Raw genomic sequence first — 25,521 nt, 5'->3', positions numbered from 1 at the left:
TGTCCCTGCTAGTTATTGATGGCAAAATTCACACGTTTGTTTCAATCCCACTCCAGCTGAAGAACTACACAATTAAACCCAAACAAAACCTGACCCCACAGCACTTCACATCAGTTCCTTTATTGTTGGTTCACTGAGCAAACAGCAAGACACAAATCACTAGATAAGACAACTATGATTGTATCCTTTAGCATTGTAAGTCTAAGCAAAAAAGATTTACAAACTGCTGTTACATATTGCCTTCATGGTTTGTTACATTAGATACACATATGAGAGCTCTCGCATTTACATTACTGTATGTGTCCTGAAAGCTCTTTATTATAACCTTTGCCATAGATAGAAAGGTCTGTCCTATTTAACAAGTGTTAACCTGGGTTACGCTAATATTTTTAAACTAATGGTAAGACATATGCAGAGTAAAATTCTGATCCCACTGAAGTCAATAAGAAGTTTTACCATTGACTTCAGTAGAGCTGACTTCATTCCTTGTCTTGAATAAGTACCTGCTCAATTCCCCCCCCCCCAAGAGTAACAATTGTTAGCATCATTCATAAAAATCTGTTAGACAGCTGCCAACAGCTGTTTTTCTTTTTTTTTTTTTTTTAATGGGAACACAGCTAGACACAGAAGGAACCAGTCTGGAAAATGAGACGGGGAAAAGGGAAATTTGCAAAAAACATTTGGAGGTCAGTCAGAAGTCAGTCATTTCTTTTTCCTCTCCCCACGAGATCTTACCACTTGCTGCTAAGCAACTCCAAGTATGAGAACCAAATTTCTAGGGGAATATGAACAGAGATGGAGGGATGCAGTAAGCAAGGTGTCATGGCTAAGAAAGAGCCAGGACTCAAGCTAAAGAAATCTGTATTTATTTAGGTATACAGAATACAAAGGGTGAATACACAGTGAACTATGGCAAATGCCATTTTAAGTCTTACCACTTGGAACAGACATTCCTAAATGATCCTGTTATTTAAACCCGTTTCTTAAATTTGAATAGAGGACTACAAAAAGCTACTTCAGGCACAAGAGAAGGGTGTTTAGGGTTGCACCATGTAACGTACAGCATCTGTACAAAGCTTGTTGCTTAGAGAGTGAAAAAAATCGCAAGATAGTCAAATGGAAATAATTTTACTGTGTTAAGGGCTGCATTTTTTTGTTTTTTGTTTTAGGGGGAACAAAATCTGCCATAGAACAGAATGTTGCCAGTTTTGTTGTGCCGGATAAAGAAGAGGAAAGGATGGTCAGCAGTGAATTGTGGTGGAATCTGGAAAGAACACCCAAAGAAGAATACTCCAGTAGCAGCTGCTGCCTCCGTGCCTTCTTCATTTACCTCCACAAAGGACTTGTGAACAACCTCAGACAGAATTAGGTCATTGCTGGCTGACATTCCAGATAAATCCACCTTGTTGCTGTCAAATGCATCAGCCATTCCCATGCTCTTCAGAACAGGCTTCAGATCATAACCTTGTTCCAACTTAAATCTGGGTAAAAACACGTCCACTTCAGTATAGTCCATCATTTCTGGATTTATCCACTCTATAAGTTTCTCATAGGTAAGTTCTCTTTCCAGCTACAAGAAGAAAAGGTCACAAAATTAAAGTGCAAGAAAAGCCATGAATTTATACTAACAAAACAATGACCATTGTGTGTGTTTACATAGTAGGGATTAGCATCCTCTCCTCGTCTAGAGTGAATGTTATTGCTATAGTCAGAAGCCAAAAATAAATGGCTGTCAGAAACATTCTTATTCTTTTTTCAATAAGACAAAAAGGTCCCCCAGTTAAGATCAGAGCCCCACTGTGCTATAGGCAAGTACCGTCGCAAGCCCATCTTTCACGGTGACAAGTTAATGCAATTGCATGTTGTCACTAGTACTGAAGTGTACTTAGAGGTGGCTACTGTGGGAAAGGCATTGCTATTTCGCTGTCCCTGGCCAGCCCAGTAACAACATAGCACAGAACAGAAATCAGCAGCTCTTGAATAGAGGAGCACTTGAGGACTCCCATATGAAGAAATGTGAGTTAGACTCTCCCTCACTGTAGCAAACAATGGTTAGAAAGGAATATGGGGGAAAATCCATCAAACAGGAACTAATTTTTTGTAAGAATGGAGCTCTCCAGGATCTCCTTCAATCTGTCACTCACTACATTCTGGCTTCATCCCAATCCCTGGTGACCACTCCTCTGGTCAAGAAGTCTCTCCTTTCACAACTTAACATTTCTCTGGACATCAGAGAGAGCTGGGATTACTTGACAGTGACACATGGTATTCCCATCTGGTGGGGACAGATGCAATGCCTCCGCAGCTCTCCCACCCTGTGCTAATATTGGTGAGTTCAAGAGCTTGGAACTTGAATTCACAGATCTAAATGAGATTTAGTCAAATGCTCTTCTCTAGCAGGATCTGAGCTTTGTATTCAGTACAAATGCCTTACCTGTTCCAGGCCAGTGGAATTATCTTGGATTTCATCAGGAAGCAGGATGATCATACTAGTCTCGTTATCAATATAAGGGAGGTCAAGGATTTTGGTTTGAAACTCTCCTATGTATCTCATGTTAAACTTAGCTGTCTTGATCATCATCTGCACTGGTTTGCTCTCATTCTTCCAAAAAAAAAAAATAGTATCAATGTCAACAGGTACTACAGAGCCAGCATGTTGGTACTAAACTAGAAGAACCGGGATTCAAATCATATGGGACATCTGAAATTAGGCTGGACAGAGCACTAGAAAATATTGTAGGGAAGGGTCCTACCATTGCCCTTTGGGGTGGCAGGGAATGAACCAGAATTCCATCAGGCTTTTCCCATTTGTAATGCCCAGTCCTTTGACATTTATTCAGAGGGAAATACCACATGTATTTTAGTTGCTTAGAGTGCAGTGTGAGAGAATAAAGGAAACAAGAAATACATCTACATTAATTTATTTAATTGAAAATGTAGCTTCAACAATGTTTACAATAAAAATAATCAAAGGGGTTGTGTTGAGGGGATGGGATAGAACAGAGGGTTGTAGTAAAGTGTACTTAGGGCAATCCTGATTAAAAACATTTCTTGTTTTCTCTGGGTGAAGTGTAGTGCAAAATTAGTGATATTTCCGTACTTCATACCTTGTTAATTTTAAATTGCCTTTCCACTGTGCGACCCTTGTTGAATGGGGTTGCCCAGTTGCCTTTGAAGTAGATGGCGTTCACCAAGACTAGTCTGGTCATTGAATCAACAACACCCTGAGCCAACAGATTCTGGATTTTACCTTTATGACACATTAAAGGAAGAATAGCTTTTAGCTAATACACATCCATCTACCCAGTTGTGTTATTAACTACAGTATCCTCTACCAGCTGCACAATACAAGAACTACATCTTAATCTGAAGGATTCAGTTCTGTCTGTCTTCTCCTTCCCCTACTGTATCACTTCTATGACCATATGTGTTTTTTTTTAAGCAGGCTTTGCTTGTTTAAAAAGACACTGTGGAACTCTGCAAGCAACTTACCTTCAGTTTTTTCTTCTACCCAGGCATTTATGTATTTTCTGGAATCTTCTGCAGCTCTAGAGAAGTCAAGTTGTTTCAGCTCTGCATGGTAGAATTTCTGACAGGAGTCTATAAATGTCTAGGATAAAAAATGGAGGATGTCTTAATATATTTTTTTCTGGCGTGCCGTTGTAGAAGACTCAGTCATAGAATCTACCTCTTCTTTCTCCATCCCTTCAGAAAGAGTCAGTCTTAACACCAACTTGTCATAACTTCTATTCAAGCTGAGCATTTTATTTTCTATTATTACATTCTTAGTTCGAGCAGCCGGCTTACCGACAGATCAACAACAAGACTGCATGGTGAAAGTGATGCTTTGGATTGAGAGTACAAGGCTTTGTAAATTGATCTCTAGATAAGGGTTTTTGTAACCCTCCAAGAGTAACTCAAACCTGATCTAGTTTAGAAGTGAAACCTCAGGGAGGTTATTTCTATCTCTTTTTTTGTATAGTATGTGTGGACCAAAATAACCTGCTCTTCAGCCTTATGAAACGTCTACCTTGCAAATGTCAGGAGATCAACAATTATGTGGTCAAAATCATGCGGGCGCGCGCTTTCTCTTTCTCATTTGTATTTTGGAGTTTTCTATTTTATGGACGAAATGCCAAAGATGCCAAGTTTAAATATTTAATCACAGTGGTTTTAACCTTAATTGAGAAGAACTCTTGATCTGAGACAATTTATACTGGCAATCCCTTTTAGTAATAAAATTACTGTAGATTGAGGAGGGTAAGGTTGATTGCCTTACTGAAAATGTAAGTTTGTTTTTTAGAATCTAAAACTCAAGAAAATTTTCAGTTACCTCTTAATTTTCCTGAGATGAAGGAAGGGTATCAGAAAGAAGGTTAAAACCAGGGGTACACTTTTTTTTAAGATACATTTTAAGTTGCTGTTACTCTCAGGTAAGTCTTTGGAGAATTTCTAATTGCTCTTCTGTCTGATTTAAAAAAAGAATTATGTGCCTATTGCTGTGTCCTTTGAATGCATTGTCCAATTTAAGGGGAGGGAAGACCCCCTCAAAGTCACACAATAATGCCTATTCCCCTCCTTGCCCACCATTTGAAGCTAAGATTTTAAGAATTTCCTCCTGCCCAAAAATGCCTGAGTGATTTATGGAATGCTGAAGAGTTGGGGTTTGTTGGACCTTCCATTGACAACATGCTGCTCCAGTTCTCAGGAGTTCAGAGCTAGGGACTGTCAAACAATCAGCTGAGCACACAAATGGATTTTACACAGAGAGTGGCTTTGGTTAGTCAGGTCTGAACTACATAGTGCCTGTAGATTAAAGCCAATATCTTGACTTGCACTCAGAAGTGGAACCATAGGAAATGTGTTATAACACAAAAACAAACTGAATGTTTGACTTACTGCAAGAAATGTAAACGTCTTTTCCCCATAGAGCCGGTTGGCAATCCTAAGCACATAATTAGTGCCTGGTTTGTTAATTTCAGAAATAAGTGACTGGTATCCATCGTGAATCTCTTCAGCTTTGTCCAAAGCAAGCACCTATAGAAAGAGACAGGAATACACTCAGCATGACCCACATGTGCTTTGGGACCAGTTAGGAAACATGCACTTTGGGACAGGTTAGTACAATGCCTTTCATCAGCTTAGAGATGAAAGCTGCAGCCTGAACACCCAAGGCAGCCCTAAAAGGGAAAGGATTTCCCATTACACAGCACATTTGGAGCAAATTGTGCAGGTTAGAAGAAGGAAACTTCATTCTAAAATATTTTACTGTAGAAATAAACATAGATGTTTTGATAAGACCCCTCACTCCACTCTAGCTTTAGGGCATGTAAAATGAACAGTTCTGGAGAGTTTAAAGGAAAACCATCAACTTGAAATCTACACAGTATCAAAACATGAATTTAAAGTAGCTTCAGGTCTCAGACTTGTCTCCAGAGCCCCAATGCCAATTTTTGTAGCTTTAGCACTACTTTTTTTTGTTTTGTTTCATTGTGCGAAAGAGCCTGACCAACAGGGAAAATGTCTCTATGGAAGAAACAGTGAAACACAAAGTGCTATCAAATACACAAGTATACAAACTAGGAGAAATGTCCCTTATTTTTCCCTAATCTTAACTGTTACTTGCAACACTAGGAGGTTCAAAAAAATTCAGACAAGGTATGATTTAAATTGATGGTATCCCTTTCAACAGTCCTTTTCCCAAGGCTTCCAGCAATGTTTTGGAACTATGCCTTCAATTCAAGCACTCCCATAGGATGCTGCTGCCTTTGCCACAGGGCCTCCATTTTGCCTTCCACAATGGAGTTTTGTTGCATCATTTCGTGTTTGCATTATTCTATTCCCCATTCTTTTCGTTCTTCTTCTCCAAGATGAAACACCCAATAGTATAATAGTTAGCATAGGTTCTCTTGAAGACATTCAAGAACAGATCTGGCTCTTATTTAAGCTTAAATGGTAGTGGAATGAAGAAAAGTTATGGAATGACCTAGTACATTAGTCCTTTGCTTTCATATGCACAAACTTTAATTAAGAGAGATCAAGAATGGCTCTTCTAGTATAAAACACTATAGTGAAGCAAGAGACCCTGAAAAGGCCTTTCTAAGGGAAAACTTTAGCTCTGCAGTGCTTCATTGTGTCTGGGCAGGCAAATGCCCAGAGTGACAAAAATAACCTCAGAGGCTTCCCGAAGAGCCAAACAACCAACAGGGGAGATGGGCAGCTCACCAAAGGATCATCATAGGACACAATAGGCCCAATTCAACCAAATGCAGTCTGGGTAACTCCGTGGGACACCCATGGTAAGTCTCTGGGCTAAATTCACTGATGTCAGGTCTCGTAGGTCAACGGTCTTAAAATCAAGATCAGGCCATATTCTGGTTTCATTCACATAGAAGTAAATCTGACACAATTCCATTGAAGTCTAATAGTTACTCCAGTTTTACACCAATGTAACAGCAGAATTTGTCTCAATGTTAATTTAAAACATAACTAGTACTAAATCTTAAAATTCATCCTCAATTTTGAGTTCAGGTGACACACTGATTAAGATAGTATTTTTTTTTTTTAAAAATCAGCCTCCTAAATGTTGGATTTGCTTAAAAATAACAGCTAAAAAAATGCCATGATATGAATTCTATAACAATTGCAGAGCTGTTAGACTTGTTGATATTTTGAGCAAGAGATTTTACTGACACAGAACAAAAGAATGTTCACACCCATTAGTACATGTAATTTTTAGCAACCTAGTTTAGTATGATAGTTAATCATTCTAAACAAAAGACATATACAGGCCAATTCTGAAAGTGCTTACAGATTATAAGGAATCAGTTTCAACTCCACCCTATTTTACTGTTGAAGCTGCAAGTTTAGACAAACTCTTCCCCTCCTCTAAGCCAAATAATACTGTATAAGGATCTAAGTGGACAGCTATGTAGGCTAATGTAGTGCCCATCTTTAAAAAAGGGAAGAAGAAAGATCCAGGGAACTACAGGCCAGTCAGTCTCACCTCAGTCCCTGGAAAAATCATGGAACAGGTCCTCAAGGAATCAATTCTGAACCACTTAAAGGAGGGGAAAGTGATCAGGAACAGTCAGCATGGATTCACCAAGGGCAAGTCATGCCTGACTAACCTAATTGCCTTCTATGATGAGATAACCGGCTCTGTGGATGAGGGGAAAGCAGTGGATGTGCTATTTCTGGACTTTAGCAAAGCTTTTGATACAGTCTCCCACAGTATTCTTGCCAGCAAGTTAAAGAAGTATGGGCTGGATGAATGGACGGTAAGGTGGATAGAAAACTGGCTAGATGGTCGGGCTCAACGGGTAGTGATCAATGGTTCCATGTCTAGTTGGCAGCCAGTATCAAGTGGGGTGCCCCAAGGGTCGGTGCTGGGGCCGGTTTTATTCAATATCTTCATTAACAATCTGGAGGATGGTGTGGACTGCACCCTTAGCAAGTTTGCAGATGACACTAAACTGGGAGGAGTGGTTGATACGCTGGAGGGTAGGGATAGGATACAGAGGGACCTAGACAAATTAGAGGATTGGGCCAAAAGAAATATGATGAGGTTCAACAAGGACAAGTGCAGAGTCCTGCACTTAGGACGGAAGAATCCCATGCACTGCTACAGACTAGGGACAGTCTGGGCAGCAGTTCTGCAGAAAAGGACCTAGGGGTTACGGTGGACGAAAAGCTGAATATGAGTCAACAGTGTGCCCTTGTTGCCAAGAAGGCTAATGGCATTTTGGGTTGTATAAGTAGGGGCATTTCCAGCAGATCGAGGGAAGTGATCATTCCCCTCTATTCAGCACTGGTGAGGCCTCATCTGGAGTACTGTGTCCAGTTTTGGGCCCCACACTACAAGAAGGATGTGGATAAATTGGAGAGAGTCCAGCGGAGGGCAACAAAAATGATTAGGGGGCTGGAACACATGACTTATGAGGAGAGGCTGAGGGAACTGGGATTGTTTAGCCTGCAGAAGAGAAGAATGAGGGGGGATTTGATAGCTGCTTTCAACTACCTGAAAGGGGGTTCCAAAGAGGATGGATCTAGACTGTTCTCAGTGGTAGAAGATGACAGAACAAGGAGTAATGGTCTCAAGTTGCAGAGGGGGAGGTTTAGGTTGGATATTAGGAAAAACTTTTTCACTAGTAGGGTGGTGAAGAACTGGAATGGGTTACCTAGGGAGGTGGTGGAATCTCCTTCCTTAGAGGTTTTTAAGGTCAGGCTTGACAAAACCCTGGCTGGGATGATTTAGTTGGGTTTGGTTCTGCTTTGAGCAGGGGGTTGGACTAGATGACCTCCTGAGGTCCCTTACAACCCTGAGATTCTATGATTCTATGATTCTATAAATGTAGTTTTGAAATTTGTAATTCTCACCCCAGGACACCTTGCATACGTCACAAAAAACCCACAAGCTAAGAGAACCTAATTGCGTACGTAGATGCAACACAGAAGTCCTTCTTTGCAGACAGATTTCAGGGCCTCAACTTCATCCTCATCTTCCCAGACTCCTGCCAATTTTGCCACTATTGATCACTCTCCTTTTCTATATCTTGTTCTCTCTTCACATTTGTGACTCTGTCTCCTGGGTCTCCTCTTAGGTCTTTGCTTGACCTTTCAGGGGGACCTCAGGGATCCATACTTGGCACCCAACTCTTTTTCCCTAGGCCCTCTTTCTCTCTGGAGGTTCTGAGTGCTCAATGGAACAGGAGTTGGCATTAAGAGTTTAATGAACTAGACCTACATTTTCAAAAGCGACTAGTGTTTTTTTGGTTGCCCAACTTGACATCTTAAAGGGGGGCTGATTTTAAGAAAATGCTCCTGGCTATGTTTTTAAGACATATTTAGGTGATTAGTATAATCTGATACTAATCCCAGGAGAATGTAATTGAAGAAGTTCTTTTCTAACTCTTGAGGCAGCTAGACAGCTCTCTCTTCTTCAAGGTACCTCAGCTGTATGGTGCCATCAAAATTCTACTCTCAGGCACACAAGGATGATAGTGGGAGTGTTCCATAGGTACAGAACATACAGAGATCTGTGGTTCAGTTTCTAGACCAAACTTGTGTTAAGTGGTTCAAGTTTATCCAGACATACCTTTGCCATCTGGGCTGCAGTGTTGCCTTTTGCACCCAAAAAAACCATGGACAAAGCAGAGGAGATACTCAAAGGAGAAAAGAATAAGTTCTGTGAACTGGCATTTTCACTCAGCTTTTTGAATAGGTTGAGTGCAAAGGTGGTGTTTGATTTACTGAGGTTATCCATGGTTCAGAACCTATAAGATAAAACACAAAGGAAAGATCACATAAGATACAGATTTAAAATGTAATGCACCAGATTCTCAGCTGGTATAAAGCACCATTAACTCCACTGACGTCAGTGTAACTATATGGGTTTTACACTGCCTCAGGAACTAACACATTGCCAAATAAGTTTAAGGATCATGTGTTCTGTCAAAATCAGAGTATATAAAAGAGCCTTCAGATAATAATGGGACAAACTCACACAAATTACAAACTTTTCCAGTTAAGATTCTTGTTGAGTTTCAATAGCATTATACACTGTTTTAGAGGAATTCAGTTCCTAGCTAGCAGATTGTCTAGTCGCATGAATACAATTTATATTTCATATTTAGACAGGTGATCCAAATTTATCAACTGATGTTGAATTTGTTTTATAGTTAATGGTCATTATTGGAGGCACGTTGCTTAAGTCACAGCTGTGCAATACTTGATACCTCAAATTTATTTTAATCCAACCTGTAGTACATAATTATTTGAATATATATTAGATTCTCTTGTGTAAAATATTCACTGCACGTATTTTATGATCTGGGTTGGTAACTTGCTTAGTCAACCAAATTGATTTTAGGTGTAAAGTTCTATAAACACCTGCCTTATTCACTCATTAGTGGTAAATCCACATATTACTTCCCGCTGCTTTCTAGGCCACTAGGATAGTGTTTGTCTTCTATTTCGCAGCAGAGTTATGGAGAGTGTATCCTGTGACTATATGTTCTACAGGGGTGGAGTGCCACTTCTGCAGAGATAGGGAGATTGAGGCAAAATGGGAAGAGAAATAGCAAAATATAATGGCAGGGGAGAGAGAGAGAGAGGTTGTGATGGTGAGGGAAACACGGGTAAGAAAAGAGTTCTTTATTACAGTCTTCTCTCTTTAATGTTTCATCCCTTTCTTTTGTTTCAGTCATTTTTAACTTCCTTTCCTCTTCCGTTCCTGACACGTCAATTAGAGAGCAATTGTTCAGCACTAGTTTTGTTTTATACTCTCAGCCCATCTATTCCTGTCTGTCAGTGACTAACAGGAGATTCTGCTTCCAGCACTTCTCATTCAACCAGTTGGGAGACTGACAGCAATCATGACAAGATAATATTATCCTTAATTCACATTGTAGTATGACAGAACCTTTTGGATTAAGGTCTAATGAAGATATGTAGTTGACATATGTGCCCATCCAAGAACACATAATAATAAAACGAACCAGCGTTGCCATCTGATGACTGTTCTGTAGCTTATATGAAACAAACTTGGCTGTCTTGGTCTAATAGCCCATGAAAGGAGTCCACATTTCAGTCTCTTTATTAATCTCTGTAACATAATGGTGTTATTTTTATGTTGCTGCCCAGTAGTTGCTCATTGTAAATACACTTGTGCATAAAGAAATTACTGGAAAACTCCCCATTAGAGCCGATTGATATCTTTTGTATTTTCAGAACCTATGACCAGCAGGCAATACTAATTTTTTATTATTGATATGGCAATAAAGAGCTAAAACAAACTGCAGAGTCTCTACAAAATGGTCAAGGCAACTTTCTAATAATATTCTAAAAGAATATTCAGCTATTTAGGGTATTTCGCAAGTGCACACAGGGATGGGGATGGGGTTGGGGTGTGGAGCGCTTACCTGGGGCAGCTCCCATTTTGTGTGAGGGGTGCAGGTGGGTATGCGGGGGTACAGGAGTCAGGGTGGGCAAGGGGCTGGGAGTGTGTGAGGGGGGTGCAGGAGTCAGGGCAGGGGGCTGGGGGTGCTCCCAGCCCTTTGCCCCACCCCAGCCCCCTGCCCTGAGCCACTCACGGCAGGGGGGGTATGTATAGGGGGAGTGCAGGTGCCCCGCCTTTGCTCTGCCATGCCCCAATTCCACCCCCTTCCCCAAGGCCCCGCCCCTGTCTCCTCTCCACCTCCTCCCCTGAGCACTCTGTAGCCTCGCACCTCCCCCTCCCTCCCTCCAGGAGCGACCTGAGCACCGGCAAACAGCTGTTTGGTGGCGGGGGAAGCACTGGGGGGGGAGAGGCGGAAATGTAGCACACTCGGGGGAGGAGGCAGGGGAGGGAGGAGCTTGGCTGCCGATGGGTGCAGAGCCTGCAGCAGGAGCCATGAGGACAAAGCTTCTGCCTCTGCAGCTGCCCAGCCCTGGGACCCCCAATTGTTGGGTGGCCCCGTGCCAGGGCACTGTGTGTTTTACTGTAAATCCGCCTCTTGTATTTCTCCTCTAGTTACTGAAGCTGAAATAGGGAAAAGGGTCAAAATTAGGAGGGGGGGGAAATCAAATGTATTCGATAACTGCTAACTTGCATATACATGAGAATAAGAGCTACCTTTTTTAGAATTTATATTACATTTAAAAACTATCAGAGATATTCAGAGGCTATAATGTTAATAGAGCACTTTATTTCATATTGTTCATCACAGTGCATCTGAGGCCTGTGTCCGGTACCGGTGTGTATCGTGCTGTCCATCTTTGTTTAAGTACTGTATTTAACATATACCTAGTCAAGAAATCCAGTTGAATCAAGCAGAAAGTTATGGAGTACAAATGGGAAACTAGGAGATGTGAGGGATTTGTTTATCAAAGGGCTTGCTCTCCTTCCAAACTGCATTACTTTCAAGCTTCTTCTTCTTGACTTCAAGGCCCCACATAACTGATCTACCTTCTTTGGCTGTCCATGCCTCATTTTGCATTCAACAGCACCCTGGGTCCAAACTGCCCTGTTCCCTCCACTGTACCAATGCTAACAAACATCACATTTGTACAGGACTCTGATTTTAAGGATCACAGTGGTCTCTCATGACCATCTGCATAACCCTAAGAGCTTCACTCTCCTTATGAGTATGTGAAGATACTTCACACATGCTCATTAGGGCAATATCAACCCCTAACTTGTGGTTGATCTACAGCATATCTTTTAGAAATACATCTAATTTTAATTTAAAAATATGAAGTGATTGAGAAGCCATCAAGTCTTTTGGTAAATCATTCCACTGCTTTATTATCCTCCCTGTTCAAAATTTATACTTCACCTCCCATTTGATTTTGTCAAGCTTCAACTTCCAGCTATCGGATCTCGTTATGCTTCTGTCTGCTAGATTAAACAACCTCTTCAACCAAATATCTTCTCTCCATGTTGGCACTTCTCCCATGCATGAAACACCCTTCTTGAACTAGTCTGTTAAGCAACTTCAATCCCCATATTTCAATCTTTCCCGAGGGCCCACTCCATATGTGACATCTACAAGCCAGCCAATTGATTACTTATTTGTTTTAAGGTTTAGCACAGCACCCATAATGTCACTATGTAAGCACTAATGATTGTGAGAAGGTTATGGGTAGCTGGAAATCATCTATTTCTCACACAAAAAAAGGGCAAGGGAACAAAATGACATTGTGTTATTAAAACCTTTTGTTAACAAGCCACAAACAATTTCAATTTTCTTATTTTGTTGTAAGCGCAACAGAGCAGGGATCACCCCTTTTTTAATGGCTGGAAAGTGCTGAGGATATGACAGTATTGCTGGAAACAAATAATAAACACTTCACTTTTTTTGTTGTTGTTGAATGAATGTCAAGAAACTATTCTCTACTCTATGAATACTGTGAATAGTTTTGTAAGAATAAATCCTATGTCTGCAGTCATATTAGGAGATCAGCAGCCATTAGCTAACAAGCAGGAAGTCACATCTTCACATGCCATCCAAATTACCTTAAAACAATGTAATATCAAACTGTTGAGAAGGCGGTCCTGTCCTAATAGCACCCACCATCACCAGATAAAGAAACAGATCTTAAAATGGTTAGAGAAAACTTAGTTTGATAACATTCTGTCTGGCAAGAAATCACTCAATAGTTGGGCTTGTGAAACCCACATTTCTTTATTGTTTTACCTTTATGGTCCCCACTTCCCTACTGTTTCTCTGTATGATCTCTGTCTGGTTCTTTGATTGATTCTGTCTATTACACAATTAATTTTGTTAGGTGTAAATTAATTAAAGTAGTGGGGTGTGATTGGTTAGAGAATTTTGTTACAATATGTTAGGACTGGGTAGTAACATTTTAATATAATGATTGGTTAAGGTATAGCTAAGTAGGACTCAAGTTTAACTCTATAAACTGGGGTCCAAAAGGAAGTTCTTTGGGAACCAATTCCAGCACACAGCCCCAAGAACAGAGCTGCCACACCTCAATACTCTGCCAATGACACCATGCAGAAGTGAGTCCCACAGATGACCTGATCCTGTCTGGCCATCAAGAAAAGTTCATCTGTCTTACTGGGAGTCGTGAGCATTGTATGTGTAGTGTGAGCATTCTGTTTTGGGGATTTTTAATAAACAGAAGTTAAGTAGGATATTACTTTGTAAGGCTCTTTCACTGGTAAAAGACCCCATAAACCTGCAAAAGATTAAGCCCTGAGTCCAGAGAATGGGTGTTTGCTCTGAGTCCAAAGGAGCAGAGCCTGAAACCCATGGAGGGGTAAAGTTAGGGTATGTCTACACTGCCCATGTTATAGTGCAGCCGCGGCAGCGCTGTGACATCGGCAGTGTAGTCATGCTTTATCACCAGCAGAGAGCATTCCCACTAATTAAAAAAAAACCCCACCCTGAATGAGGGGTGGTAGCTTTAAATTTTTGTCCCTCCGGGGGGTGTTTTAGAGTGCCTAAATTAAGTGGGGTTCGCCTGAGCCCTAGGAATGGGTTACGGGTGGGTGCCTAAATTAAGAGGGTTACGTCTTGAGCCCTAGGAACTAGGTAGAGGTTGGTACCCTAGAGTGTGCAAGTGACAGAATTTTGTGCATGTAACAGTTTGAGTTTTAAAAATTCATCTAATAATTTTAAAAAATTGTGTAAGAATATCTGTATCTATCCTCCCTTGTGCAGGAGCATAATGGGAGCAAAGGCAAAAGCAGTATTAAACAAGCTGTAATGTTTTTGTAGATATATTGTTATCTTAAAAACTGAGGCCCCAGTCCTGCAATAAGTCTGCATGTGTGGACCTCTGCAGCCTCACAGAGCTCCATAAGGCAGTTAGTGGGGCTTTATGCAGGGCTTGTTGCACGACTGGGGCCTAAAGTGTATATAGCCGTAAGTGGTTCCCCCTACCTACATACAGACACCTCAAAAATAAAATAGCTTGTTTTACGTTGAAATAATACATAAGACTATCTGGTGATCATATCCCTTTAGATATACAGTTGGCCCCTCACTTTTTTTCCCTCTTTTTACAAATAGAGCTAAGAATGTGCACAACACAAGCAATGAGTCAGAAAAAATTAATCCCAACATTTCAATTAAAATGTAATTCAGGCCCATGGTCTAATCTTCCAATGCGTTTGTACTGGTCTGTTTTATAGAATTATTAGAGACACAAGATGGGGGAGGTAATAGCTTTTATTGGACCAAGACATTGCCTCAGGCTCAGTCGAGAATAGTGCAGTTTATGCTACTGTACAGAGCTTATTAACATAACACCGGTATGTACACTGCAAGTGTTATTGCCTCATTCAATCCAGGGCTGTATTGAGACACGTGCCCTGTTTTAGTGGCTCAGTAAACGGCAGTGCCAGGCACCTCCCATCGCAGGAACCTCTCCCACAAGAATCAGCAGCCAAGGCCGTGCAACGGATTTAATAAATCCCAAGTACCAGCAACCTGCGCTGCGTGTACCACACCCACCAGCTCCGTCCTACCCCACCGGCAAGGGAACCAGGGGAGGGTCCTTGGCTGGCGCTGCAAACCCCAGGGCAAGGTGCACAGAATCACAGGGTTCCTCCCCCACCCGGGCTTACTGGGAGGGGGAAGCGGAAGCCCCAGGCTGAGCCACCTTCTCAAGGGGCAGCGAGCACGGCGGGACCCGCCCCACACGCGGGCGGCGCCAGGCCGGGACTGACCCAGGGCGATGCTGCGGGACGGGGGCGGAATCGGGTGGCGCTGAGCGCAGGTCGCTGAAGCGGCTCCGGTGGCCATGGCTGTCCTTAGGCAGAATAGGCAGCCGCCTAGGGCACCACTAGGTCTGGGGGCACCGCTCTGCCGGGAGCCCGGACAGATGGGAAGCAGTGGAGCACGTAAGAGCAGGCTGCTGGGTCCTAGAGAGAGCGAATGCAGCACAGTCTGAGGGAGGGGATTGGCTGCTGGGGTCTCTGGGAAGGGGTGGGGGAAGGAGCTCACCTGTGAGTGTGACTCTTCCCCCCCCCCCCCAGCTGAGGTGAGGTGAGGCAGGCTCTGCGGCTCTGGAACCAGTATCCTTTGTTGTCCCCCATAACATCCATTCTTCTCCCGCCCCTGCCCCATGGAGCACCCCCTCCTTTCTCCCTCCTCCCCAGGAGCATCCCTCTCTCTCTCCTCCCTCCCCTCCGTCAGGGCTGGGTTGGGTGAGGTGCTGGGGGGTAGGTGGGGGGAGGAGGCTGGCTGCCTGCCTGCTGAGGAATGAAAGTGAAAGTAACTCACTTCCTCGGCCAGCATTGGAATGTCACAGAGGCTGGGCTGGGGTTAGCCAGATGTGTGAAAAATCAGGACAGGGGGTTGGGGTAGGGTGACCAGATGTCCCTATTTTATAGGGCCAGTCCCAATTTTGGGGTCTTTTTCTTATATAGGCTCCTTTTAACCCCCCCCCCCCCCGTCCTGATTTTTCACACTTGCTGTCTGGTCACTCTAGGTGGGGGTAATTGGTGCCTATATAAGACAAAGCCCCAAATATCGGGACTGGCCCTATAAAATCAGGACATCTGGATCTGGGCACCCTAGCTGGGGAGCGCCTCTCCCCCGGGCTGGCAGCTGCCAGCGATCCACCTCATCCGGGGGGAGCTACACGGGCAGGATGAGCTGCTGTGGCTCCATGGGTGACCTGTCCCTGAGATCAGATGCTATGCTTACTTCACCATGGTCCATAAGGCTGGTGGTGGTGCCCATTGGCGTGTGATTGGACCTGAGGGTTTGCTGCTGCTGTTGCCACTCTGCACCCCAAGAGGTGGATTTTGGGGTCTACTGCAGCTGTTGGACCAGCAGGCTGGGGGGTGAGCCAAGCATGAAAGCAGTGCTGTGTTGCCATTTAGATTGTCATTTAACAAATTTGTTTGCCAAAAATTCTTGCTAACAATCCTGAATCCAATTTCAATATTTTTTTTTTAAAAAAATATCAATATCTTAGCCAAAAACAGAAAATTAAGTTGTTGACAATTATTAGTGACAGGTTTGGTTTGAGGCAGGGAGTGGGCCAGTTTTCATCAGAGAAACAAAAAACATTGACTGACTTTCCTATAGCCTGTTACTCCTGATAAGAGCCCTCCAACAACTGTAATATGTTCATCTCCTTACTAGTGTATAAAGCAGGGGTCGGCAACCTATGGCACACGTGCCAAAGGTGGCAGGTGAGCTGATTTTTGGTGGTACGCAGCAGCAGGCTGAGCGGCTCAGCCCATCACTGCTCTGGGGTTCCGGCTGCTGCCCTATTGCCAGCTGGGATACCGGCCGCCGGCCCCACTCAGCACCTGCTGCTGGCCTGGGGACCCCCAAGGAACCCCAGGCTGGCAGCGGGCTGAGCAGGCCGGCTGAACCACTCAACCTGCTGTCAGCCTGGGGTTCCATTCATTCAGCCGGCAGTGGGCTGAGTGGGCTGGTGGCGGTCTGAGCAGGGCCGGTGGAGGGTTGAGTGGCTCAGTCTGCTGCCAGTCTGGGGTGCCGGCAGCACTCAGCCTACTGCTACTCTGCGGTTCCGGCTGCCAGCCCCTTGCCAGTCAGGAGCCGGCCCCACTCTGCCTCCTGCCAGCCTGGGTGAGCAGAATCCCAGGCTGGTAGCGGGCTGAGGGGGGTTGGCAGCCGGGATCCTGGCTGGCAGGAGTTGGTGGTCAGAACCCCAGACCAGCAGCAGGCTGAGCAGGGCCTGGGATCCTTGTCTAGGGTTCCAGCCACCAGTCCCGCTCAGCCCGCTGCCGGTCTGGGGTTTCATTTACTCAGCTGGCAGTGGCCTGAGCAGGACCAGTGGCCAGGACCTCAGATAATAACAATAGTTTATTTATATAATATAGACAGAGAGAGAGACCTTCTACAAACGTTAAAATGTATTACTGGCACGAGAAACCTTAAATTACAGTGAACTTGGCACACCACTTCTGAAAGGTTGCCGACCCCTGGTATAGACTGACCATATGTTGTACTAAGATTCTCCTGCTTTTTTTTTTTTCCTGTGAGTCAGTATAGCTTTTGCCAGCCCAGAAGTTGGGCAGCCAATGTTTTACATTTTCACAATGTTTTCTTCAACTTTCATAAAGTAAATACATAGTTAATATGAGTTAAAAAGGCCAGGGACACTTCCTTGTGAAGAATCTGTACAGCAGATCATGCTAGAGCTGTGAAAATGTCAGTTTTTGATGGAACTTTAGAGGCAGTGATTTATCATGTATTTTATCATGTGAATGTGCTGCTATTGCTAATGTCTTTCCAAACAAAAATAACGTACAATAGGACTTCTGTAACATTTCTGTGCTATCTTAATCTAGATGAGATGATTCTGTGCTGACTTCATTTTGGTCACTTTGTGCTTTACCTAGCAGTAAAACTGGGGTTATATTTTCCCACTGTTTGGAAACCCAGCTTATTAAACTGATTTTACAGCCAAAAAAGCCAGAAAGATTGATTTTAATTAAAAACAAATCTTTGTTTCAATACCTCTTCATATAAATTTCCAATAAAATTTTGACAAATTAAAAAAATTATATTTGCATCATTCTGTCAAATCAGAATTTTTTCTATAGTGTTACTTCTTTAGTGCTAGTGCATCAGCATTACAGTGTGCTTAATTAAGTTAAACTGGTTTTAATAACGTGAATGTGGCAAGTTTTCCAATACTGTATGCTTATATTTGTGTTGCTAAGAGCAGATCAGGCACAGGGGCACCAGTTTAATAATCTCGCCTGGGGCGCCAGAAATCCTAAGGACGGCCCTGCCGGTGGCACTGGGCAAAGGGGCGGGGGCCTCGGGCTTGTGTTAGCTCCACCGAGCCCTGGGATCCTGCCCGCCCTCCTAGAGCCCGGGAGCCACCACGGGGTGTTTCATCCCTCATCCTCCGCCCGTCCCTAATTCCCTGCAGCAGCGGGTCTGAGTTGTTCTGTTGGGGTTAAATTTCATACATGCTGCTCCGGGCAGGTTCATAGAAGCAAGTCACTAAGGCCCTGCCTAGACTAGGAGAAGGAGCTGGGTTTGCCACGTATGTTAGCGAACATTTCAAATAACACGATTTTAAACACCACTGTGCAACCCGATGCACACAAAACAATGGTCTTTTATAAAAGTCTTATCTGGGCGAAGCCCGTGCTCAACTTGTGCCAGGGGTTGTCAGGGTGAGCCCTGGTACCTCTAGGCTTGGCAGGTCACAGCTCAGGCACCTCTGGGCTTGCTGCAATTTTTTTACATACATAAGGGATGCTTGGGCCCTGGCACCTCTTTCATTACAAATTAAGTACCAAGTATAATCATCCCTAGTTAAATGATTATCATTTTGGAATGGTAACAATGAAAACATACTGTAATATTAAAAGGGTTTAGAATATCATAACAAAACAAAAATGTCAACCCCCCCAACACTATCTATAATCAGCTAAATCACCCATTTGAATAGTAGAAACATAATCTCAGTGGTTTTTTAAATTGCTTTAAGTGCAAGTGCAAGTCATGCACTAGTTAAGTGCAAGTAATACACAAGTCATACACTAGTCATACACAGCTACAAGTACATTGGAATTTGTGTAAATGACAGGAACATACAGTAACTCCTCACTTAAAGTCACCCTGGTTAACTTTGTTTCCTTGTTACATTTCTGATCAATTAGGGAGCACACTCATTTAAAGTTGTGCAATGCTCCCTTCTAACCTTTGGCAGCTGCCTGCTTTGTCCATTGCTTGCAGAAAGAGCAGGTTGTTGCAGCTAGCTGGTGGGGGCTTGGAACCAGGGTGGAGCGGCAGCCCCCCATCAGCTCCCCACTCCCCTAAGTTCCCTGTGCTGCAGCTGTTGAGCAGGCTGGCAATTGCAGCTATACCTCTCCCCACTGCAATCTGCTGCTCCTGCCCTCTGCCTTGGAGCTGCTCCCCAAGCCTCCTGCGGGGGGAGGCTAATGTCAGGGTGTCCCTCTCCCCCCAGCTCCTACACCCCACTTACCTCTTCTTCTCCAGGGCAGGGTAGGGACACAGAGGGAGATAGATACAGAGAGCCTGGGGCAGCAGCTTCTGTCTTAACTTCCTGATCTACTTAAAAAGACAATGCACTTAAGAGTGAGTCAGTTTACTTAAAGGGGCAGTGTGCATTTCTCTTTCTCTCTCCCACACACAGAGTGTGTGTCTGTCTCTGTCTGCTATGCTAGCTCCCCTCCCCTCCATTCCTGTTGGCTTGTATCTATTGGGTTTCCGCCCGCCCAATGCTAAAGGGGATCCCCCTCCCACAGCCTAAGGGAAGGATCTACAGGACCTCAGAAACCCACTAATTTCGGGGGACAAGGGAGAGGCTACATTAACAACAGCATGTTAACCCTTGAGAGCTCAACCAAATGCTAGTTCATCATTTAGCAGCAAAAAGAACAGGAGTATTTGTGGCACCTTAGAGACTAACAAATTTATTAGAGCATAATCTTTCATGGCCTACAGCCCACATCCACCTTTTCATGTTCTCTGTATGTATAAATATCTTCATGTATGTTCCAGTCTATGCATCCGATGAAGTGGGCTGTAGCCCACGAAAGCTTATGCTCAAATAAATGTGTTAGTCTCTAAGGTGCCACAAGTACTCCTGCTCTTTTTGAGGATACAGACTAACACGGCTGCTACTCTGAAACCTGTCATTTAGCAGCAAGGCATTCCCTGGGAAATATCCCACCTTCTTCCACCCTCTAACTTCACCACTTCAACCAAGCTTCAAAATCATCATAGCTGTGAACAATATTAAATTGTTTGTTTAAAACATATACTGGGTTAATGTTAAGTGAGGAGTTACTGTATTTACTAAACTGCATTCGTAAACTGAAAACCTATTTTTCTACCTTATTAGTGACATAGGTATCTAGGAATGGGAACAAATTACAACTAGTAATTACATTAACAACACATGACTGATGTTTGAATGCTGCAGGTTTTAGATCATATGTCCTTAAGCATTATAGTCAGATGGGAGGCATGCTGGTGAAAGTTTTCGTATCAGTTGTGCTCGTCAGAACTGTTAGACAATCTAATTTACAAACACTTTCAAAAGATCAGGCACAGGAACAAACATTAATATGAGCAACATGACACTCCTACATAGCCCTGTAGAAACAGCAGGAGGTCATAAAATGGACAAAGATCAGGGGCGGCTCCAGGCCCCAGCACTCCAAGCGCATGCTTGGGGCGGCATGCCGCGGGGGGCGCTCTGCCGGTGGCCGGGAGGGCGGCAGGCAGCTCCGGTGGACCTCCCACTGGCGTGCCTGCGGAGGGTCCGCTGGTCCCGCGTGGCTTCGGTGGACCCGCGGGACCAGAGGACCGTCCGCAGGCACGCCTGCGGGAGGTCCACCGGAGCCGCAGGACAGGCGACCGGCAGAGCACCCCCTGCGGCATGCCGCCCTGCTTGGGGCGGTTAAATGTCTAGAGCCGCCCCTGACAAAGATGACATGTTCACTGTGCTGGGAAGGCTAGGCCAGTTCACTGACTCTGTACCAACATTGTCGGAGAGCATTGGCAGAGTGTATAATGCTTCATCCAGAGTCTTTCCTCTGAGATGAGTAAAAACTGAAATGGGCCCTTAAGGAGGTAGGATGGTCTCACTAAATATAAATGTTTAGTTTACAGAGCTTCTGGTGAGGATTGAATTTCACATACTTTTGCCTTAGATTTTATGAAATTACAATAATTTCCAAAATGTTAATTTTCAAAGTGAAAATTTAGACTAAAGATATGGAATGTTTTTTTTTCTTTATTCCAAGTATATCACAAGATCTCTCTGCTCTCTCTACAACTTCTTTACAGTCTATGAGATAACACTCACACACATCACATCACACACAGTGTGAAGTGTGGGAGAAGGGACTGATTTTCCTCTCTCTGCTTCTATGATTTTTTTATTTATTATTTTATATTTTTTTTAGTGCTTGTATGTGTACATGTCCAGACTCCTGACTCCAATGGTCCAGCATCTCCTGATTAGAATGAATGAACATAATGGAATATGAAATGGAGTGTGTGTGTGGACGTGATTTTTTTTTTAACACTCTGAAAGAACAAAAAAAATAAATAAAAATATTTAAAAAGGGAAAAAAAAAAATAAATAATAAAAAAAATAAAAAATAAATAGCTAATGAATCACTATCATTAACTGGGCTTGTTGTGCCTGGGATTTGCAAACAGGACTTACTGTGTTTTCAATTATTCTTTGTATACACACCTGTGAATAAGAGAGCTAATTATTTAAGCACATGACAGTGGCTGGGTCTAATGTGGCCATGGACGACAGTCAGGGCTGGCTCCAGGCACCAGCTTATCAAGCAGGTGCTTGGGGCGGCAACTCCGGAGGGGGGCCCGGCACTTTTAGGTATTCGGCGGCAATTCGGCAGAGGGTCCCTCACTCCCGCTCAGAGCGAAGGACCTCCCGCTGAATTGCTGCAGATCGCGATCGTGGCTTTTTTTCTTTGGGCTGCTTGGGGCAGCAAAACCCCTGGAGCCGGCCCTGACAACAGTAGCAGAGATTAAGAGCCTCCCTCTCTCCAGTTCCTGACCTTAGCACTGGCTCCTGACTATGGAGTCCAGCTCGACCCTTGGCTTTGGTACCCATTTTCTGCCTTCTGATTTTATCCTTGGCTTTGGCTCCCTATGACTCCATTAGGCCTGCTAGGCTAGACTGCTCTCAACTGGGTCAACTGACCAGTATTCCTTCCTAGGCAGTCATTTCCCACTTTGTATTTGTGCAATTAATTATTCCTTCCTAAGTGGTAACTGTTTAGAAGTGAGGAAAATTAATAGATTGGTGGAGAATGGGGGAGGGGTAGCAGGAGGCGGTGATCTGGTGGGGGAATAGAGGAAGCTGATGGGGAAGTAGGAAAAAATCCCAAACATGGGACCTGCTTTCTCCTGCTTCCCTGTATCTCCTTCTCCTCTCTGTTACAAATCTCTGCCCTTCCCATTACTCCTCAACATCTGGTTTATCTTTCTACAGTTTGTAGCCCTGAGGATTAATCTGTTGGTCTGTATAAAATGTCTTTTTGATAAAAGTGTATAGGCTGCATAAATTAATAGAATTTGCAATAAGCTGTAATGCAAGATACCTAGAAGCTTCTAGGCCAGACATCCTGGCCTATTTCCTCTGTGATGCTGAAAGCAACCTTTAAGACTCTTACTCAGAAAAGTAATAATAGGAGACAAACCTACGCAAATTGTCTAGGGACTTTTTGAATATCTGCTAACCTTTCACCTAGTTAGGTGCAAAAGGAGGGTATTTCTGCCCACAAAATCTAACAAGTATACCACAAGATACGTAGATAGTTGTCATCCATACGCACATAAAAGGTCAACCTATGAAAACAGGTACCCTTACCTTTCCATGGGGGAAAGACAAATTTGGGCATAGGAGGAAGGATTTCTCCCTATAAAAAGGGTGGTAATCTTCCATTAGGGCAGACGATACATCCAGCTATTTCCCATCGTCTCACCCTGTCTCCCCTTTGAAGGCTGTCAACTACTGATGGTATTTCTTTTCACAGCTGTAAGTATGAACTTATTTCTGTTTTGCTCTAAAGCATCTATACTAAGAAGGGTTTAACTCATAGCCAGTTTCTTTGTAACTTCCTCTAGCAAAGGTGTGAAATTCACTCTAGTACTACTGTTGCAAAGTGCATTAAGAACTGTGATATTTTGTAACTTTGTAATCTCATACTGCTTTTAACATTTTACATTTACTTCTTGTTTCATTGATTTTAAATAAAAGGTCTTGTTTGACTAATTCTGTCTCAGTATAGTTTTTCTGCCACATACCCCAATCTCCTTGTATAAATTCTGTGAAGCCTGATTCAAGACGAACTTTATCTTCTGATCACACATATTGGCGAGCCATATCCATATTATTAATCTTTATCAATTATTATTAACATTCTTAATTAATTAGAAAATTAATTATTAAATAAAACTAAATTAAGTGGATAAATTCCACTGTCCCTACTAACCCTCCCCAAATCAGGCTACAGGCTGGCGAGCCAGCAGGAGGATATTTAAGGAGTGTGTGACAGGAATCCAGGGAATTCCAGGAAATTCCTGGACCCTTTAGAGAATTTCTCTTTGAAACGCAAGTAAATAGTTAATTTCAGTAAAACTCTGAAATCTTTCTCTTAAACCAGAGTCAGAATCAACTGTGGTTATTGCTGATGGCAGCACGCCCAGTATTTCCGTTTTGTATTGTGGTTAAACATCTTAAGGTCTTTACTTTCACTTTTGCCTAAAGGTTTTAACTGTATTGATAACTGAATAAAGTAATATTGTTTAAAAGTGATATATGCACACAGAAAGGGGTTTTTATATGTTGAAGAAGTTAATGAATGGTACCGAATAAAATATTTGCAGTAGCACGAAATTCAGTGACCCACACTAGTGGTGGCGGGGAGTTAATAAAGCAAGGTATTCATAGCCGCCAAAAAGGCCGCAATCAGTCAGAACTTGAATAGTTCGAAGATACCTTATCTTAGTCCCATTAACTCTTCCGGACTGCACCTCTGATCCGTCTGCCTCAGTATTCCCCCGATATTTGGCAGGTCCCGACAGAGGGGAAAGACCTCTCGATCTGCTATAAGCCATCAAGAGAAGAGAGGGAACGTATCCCCACTCCCTCTATTTACTTGGGACTTTTATGATATACAGTGTTTAAACCGGTTAAGGGGTATTATCCTGTTGTTTCTGTGAAGGAACGCCTTCCATATCAGAGTAAATCGACAGAGGATAGATTCTAGTGAATATACTAGACTATACTAGATTCTAGTGAATATACTAGAAGAAGAAAGATAAATTCTCTATTTCCTATTAAGAGTGTTAAAAGTGAAGATAGAACAGGAGTGGAGTGTGTTGGAATTTCTAGCAGTCTAGCTTTGGAAAACTTTGCTAGGAGATATATTCAGGAACATGGTGGAGGTTTGAAGCAGCTGAGAAATAGTGAAATAATTTCTGAGCAAAGAAACCCGTGGGGTTTTGTGAGTAATGTATTTGAGGAAGAAACAGAGCAGAAAAAGAAAAAAGCAAAAGTGGTGAAGGAAATAGCTGTTGCATGCTTGCTTGTAGCTTGTAGTTCATTGGGAAAGAAATTGGATAAAAAGATGGAGTTACTCAGGGAAGTTCAGCAGATGCTGGTAACCTACAGAGTAGACCGTGGTCGGTTGTTGGAAAAGATTAAAGAACTAAAAAAGGGAAAAAATATAGCAGAGGAGGTTGAAGAATTGATTCCCATCCCTATTGGTATGGTGGAACCAACAGAGGTAGAAAATCCTATTGGACCAGTGACTAGAAGTAAAACAAGAGAATTAGCTCAAGCAAACACAGTACCTTCAGAAGTAGAGTTGCAGATTGGAGTCAGAGGAGGAAATTGGCAGTGCAAAAGTGACTGACAGTCTGCCGATAAGAGACGGAAGTTCTAAAGTAACAGTTCAGGAGGCGGAGACAAGTGTCACAGTCAGTGAAGCAGTTAGTGACACAAACAGAGAAGCAGGGAAAGAGGAAAAGATCTCTACTTCTGTAGAGACAGCTTCTGTGAGTGAAGAAGCAGTGCCTTTAGAATTGATCATTGTTCAAGGATTAGAAGAGGCCGTATCACAGGTAACACTTGTAGCTAATGCATGTAATGTAGTAATCTCTAAGTTACAAAGAGAGCTACAACAACAAGCAGGGAATAGAATTCCTGCCCCTCCACCCAATTTTACATTAGCACCATATAGAGTAGAAAATCCAGTCCCTTTGGGTGGACATTTATTGGCATTCGGGCAATCAACATTGCCTAAACCCCAGGAATTTTGTGGGTCCTCTACACCCCCGTGGTATATGCTGGTATCACCTAGTGTAGCGGTAGAACGCCCTACCACACCAGATTTCAGTGAACTAAGGGATGTCCTGCGTCAGTGTGGAGACGCTTTGAATGTAAGCCATAGACATTTCATGGAAAATTATCCTAGATACCCAGGATTATCTCCAGTGGAAAGTTTTGATGGTTCAGATGAGGAAAATGTAAATCCAGGTAGAAGGAGGCAAGGAA

General features: G+C 43.1%; 2 protein-coding genes across 3 annotated transcripts in view; both read right to left on the bottom strand.

Annotated features, from left to right (window-relative positions):
• Positions 1–25,521, bottom strand: part of LOC120397082 (serpin B3-like) — a 151,312-nt gene that overhangs the window by 75,997 nt on the left and 49,794 nt on the right. The gene's annotated exons all lie outside the window — the stretch shown is intronic.
• On the bottom strand, positions 105–24,839 carry LOC120397084 (serpin B6-like). 2 transcript variants are annotated; one of them, XM_039522556.1, is made up of 7 exons: positions 24,819–24,839; positions 9,098–9,275; positions 4,900–5,037; positions 3,493–3,610; positions 3,108–3,250; positions 2,435–2,602; positions 105–1,570 (listed from the first exon to the last, which is right to left on the bottom strand). In XM_039522556.1, the coding sequence occupies exons 2-7, from the start codon at positions 9,263–9,265 to the stop codon at positions 1,166–1,168; spliced, it is 1,140 nt and encodes a 379-aa protein (XP_039378490.1). In that variant the 5' UTR covers positions 9,266–9,275; positions 24,819–24,839; the 3' UTR covers positions 105–1,165. The 2 variants fall into 2 exon arrangements, with proteins under 2 accessions (XP_039378490.1, XP_039378489.1); XM_039522555.1 differs by lacking the exon at positions 24,819–24,839 and adding an exon at positions 19,438–19,559.

The sequence above is a fragment of the Mauremys reevesii genome, linkage group 2 (assembly GCF_016161935.1).
Source record: "Mauremys reevesii isolate NIE-2019 linkage group 2, ASM1616193v1, whole genome shotgun sequence".
NCBI lineage: Eukaryota > Metazoa > Chordata > Testudines > Geoemydidae > Mauremys > Mauremys reevesii.
This window is presented reverse-complemented; position numbering and strand designations above follow the sequence as displayed.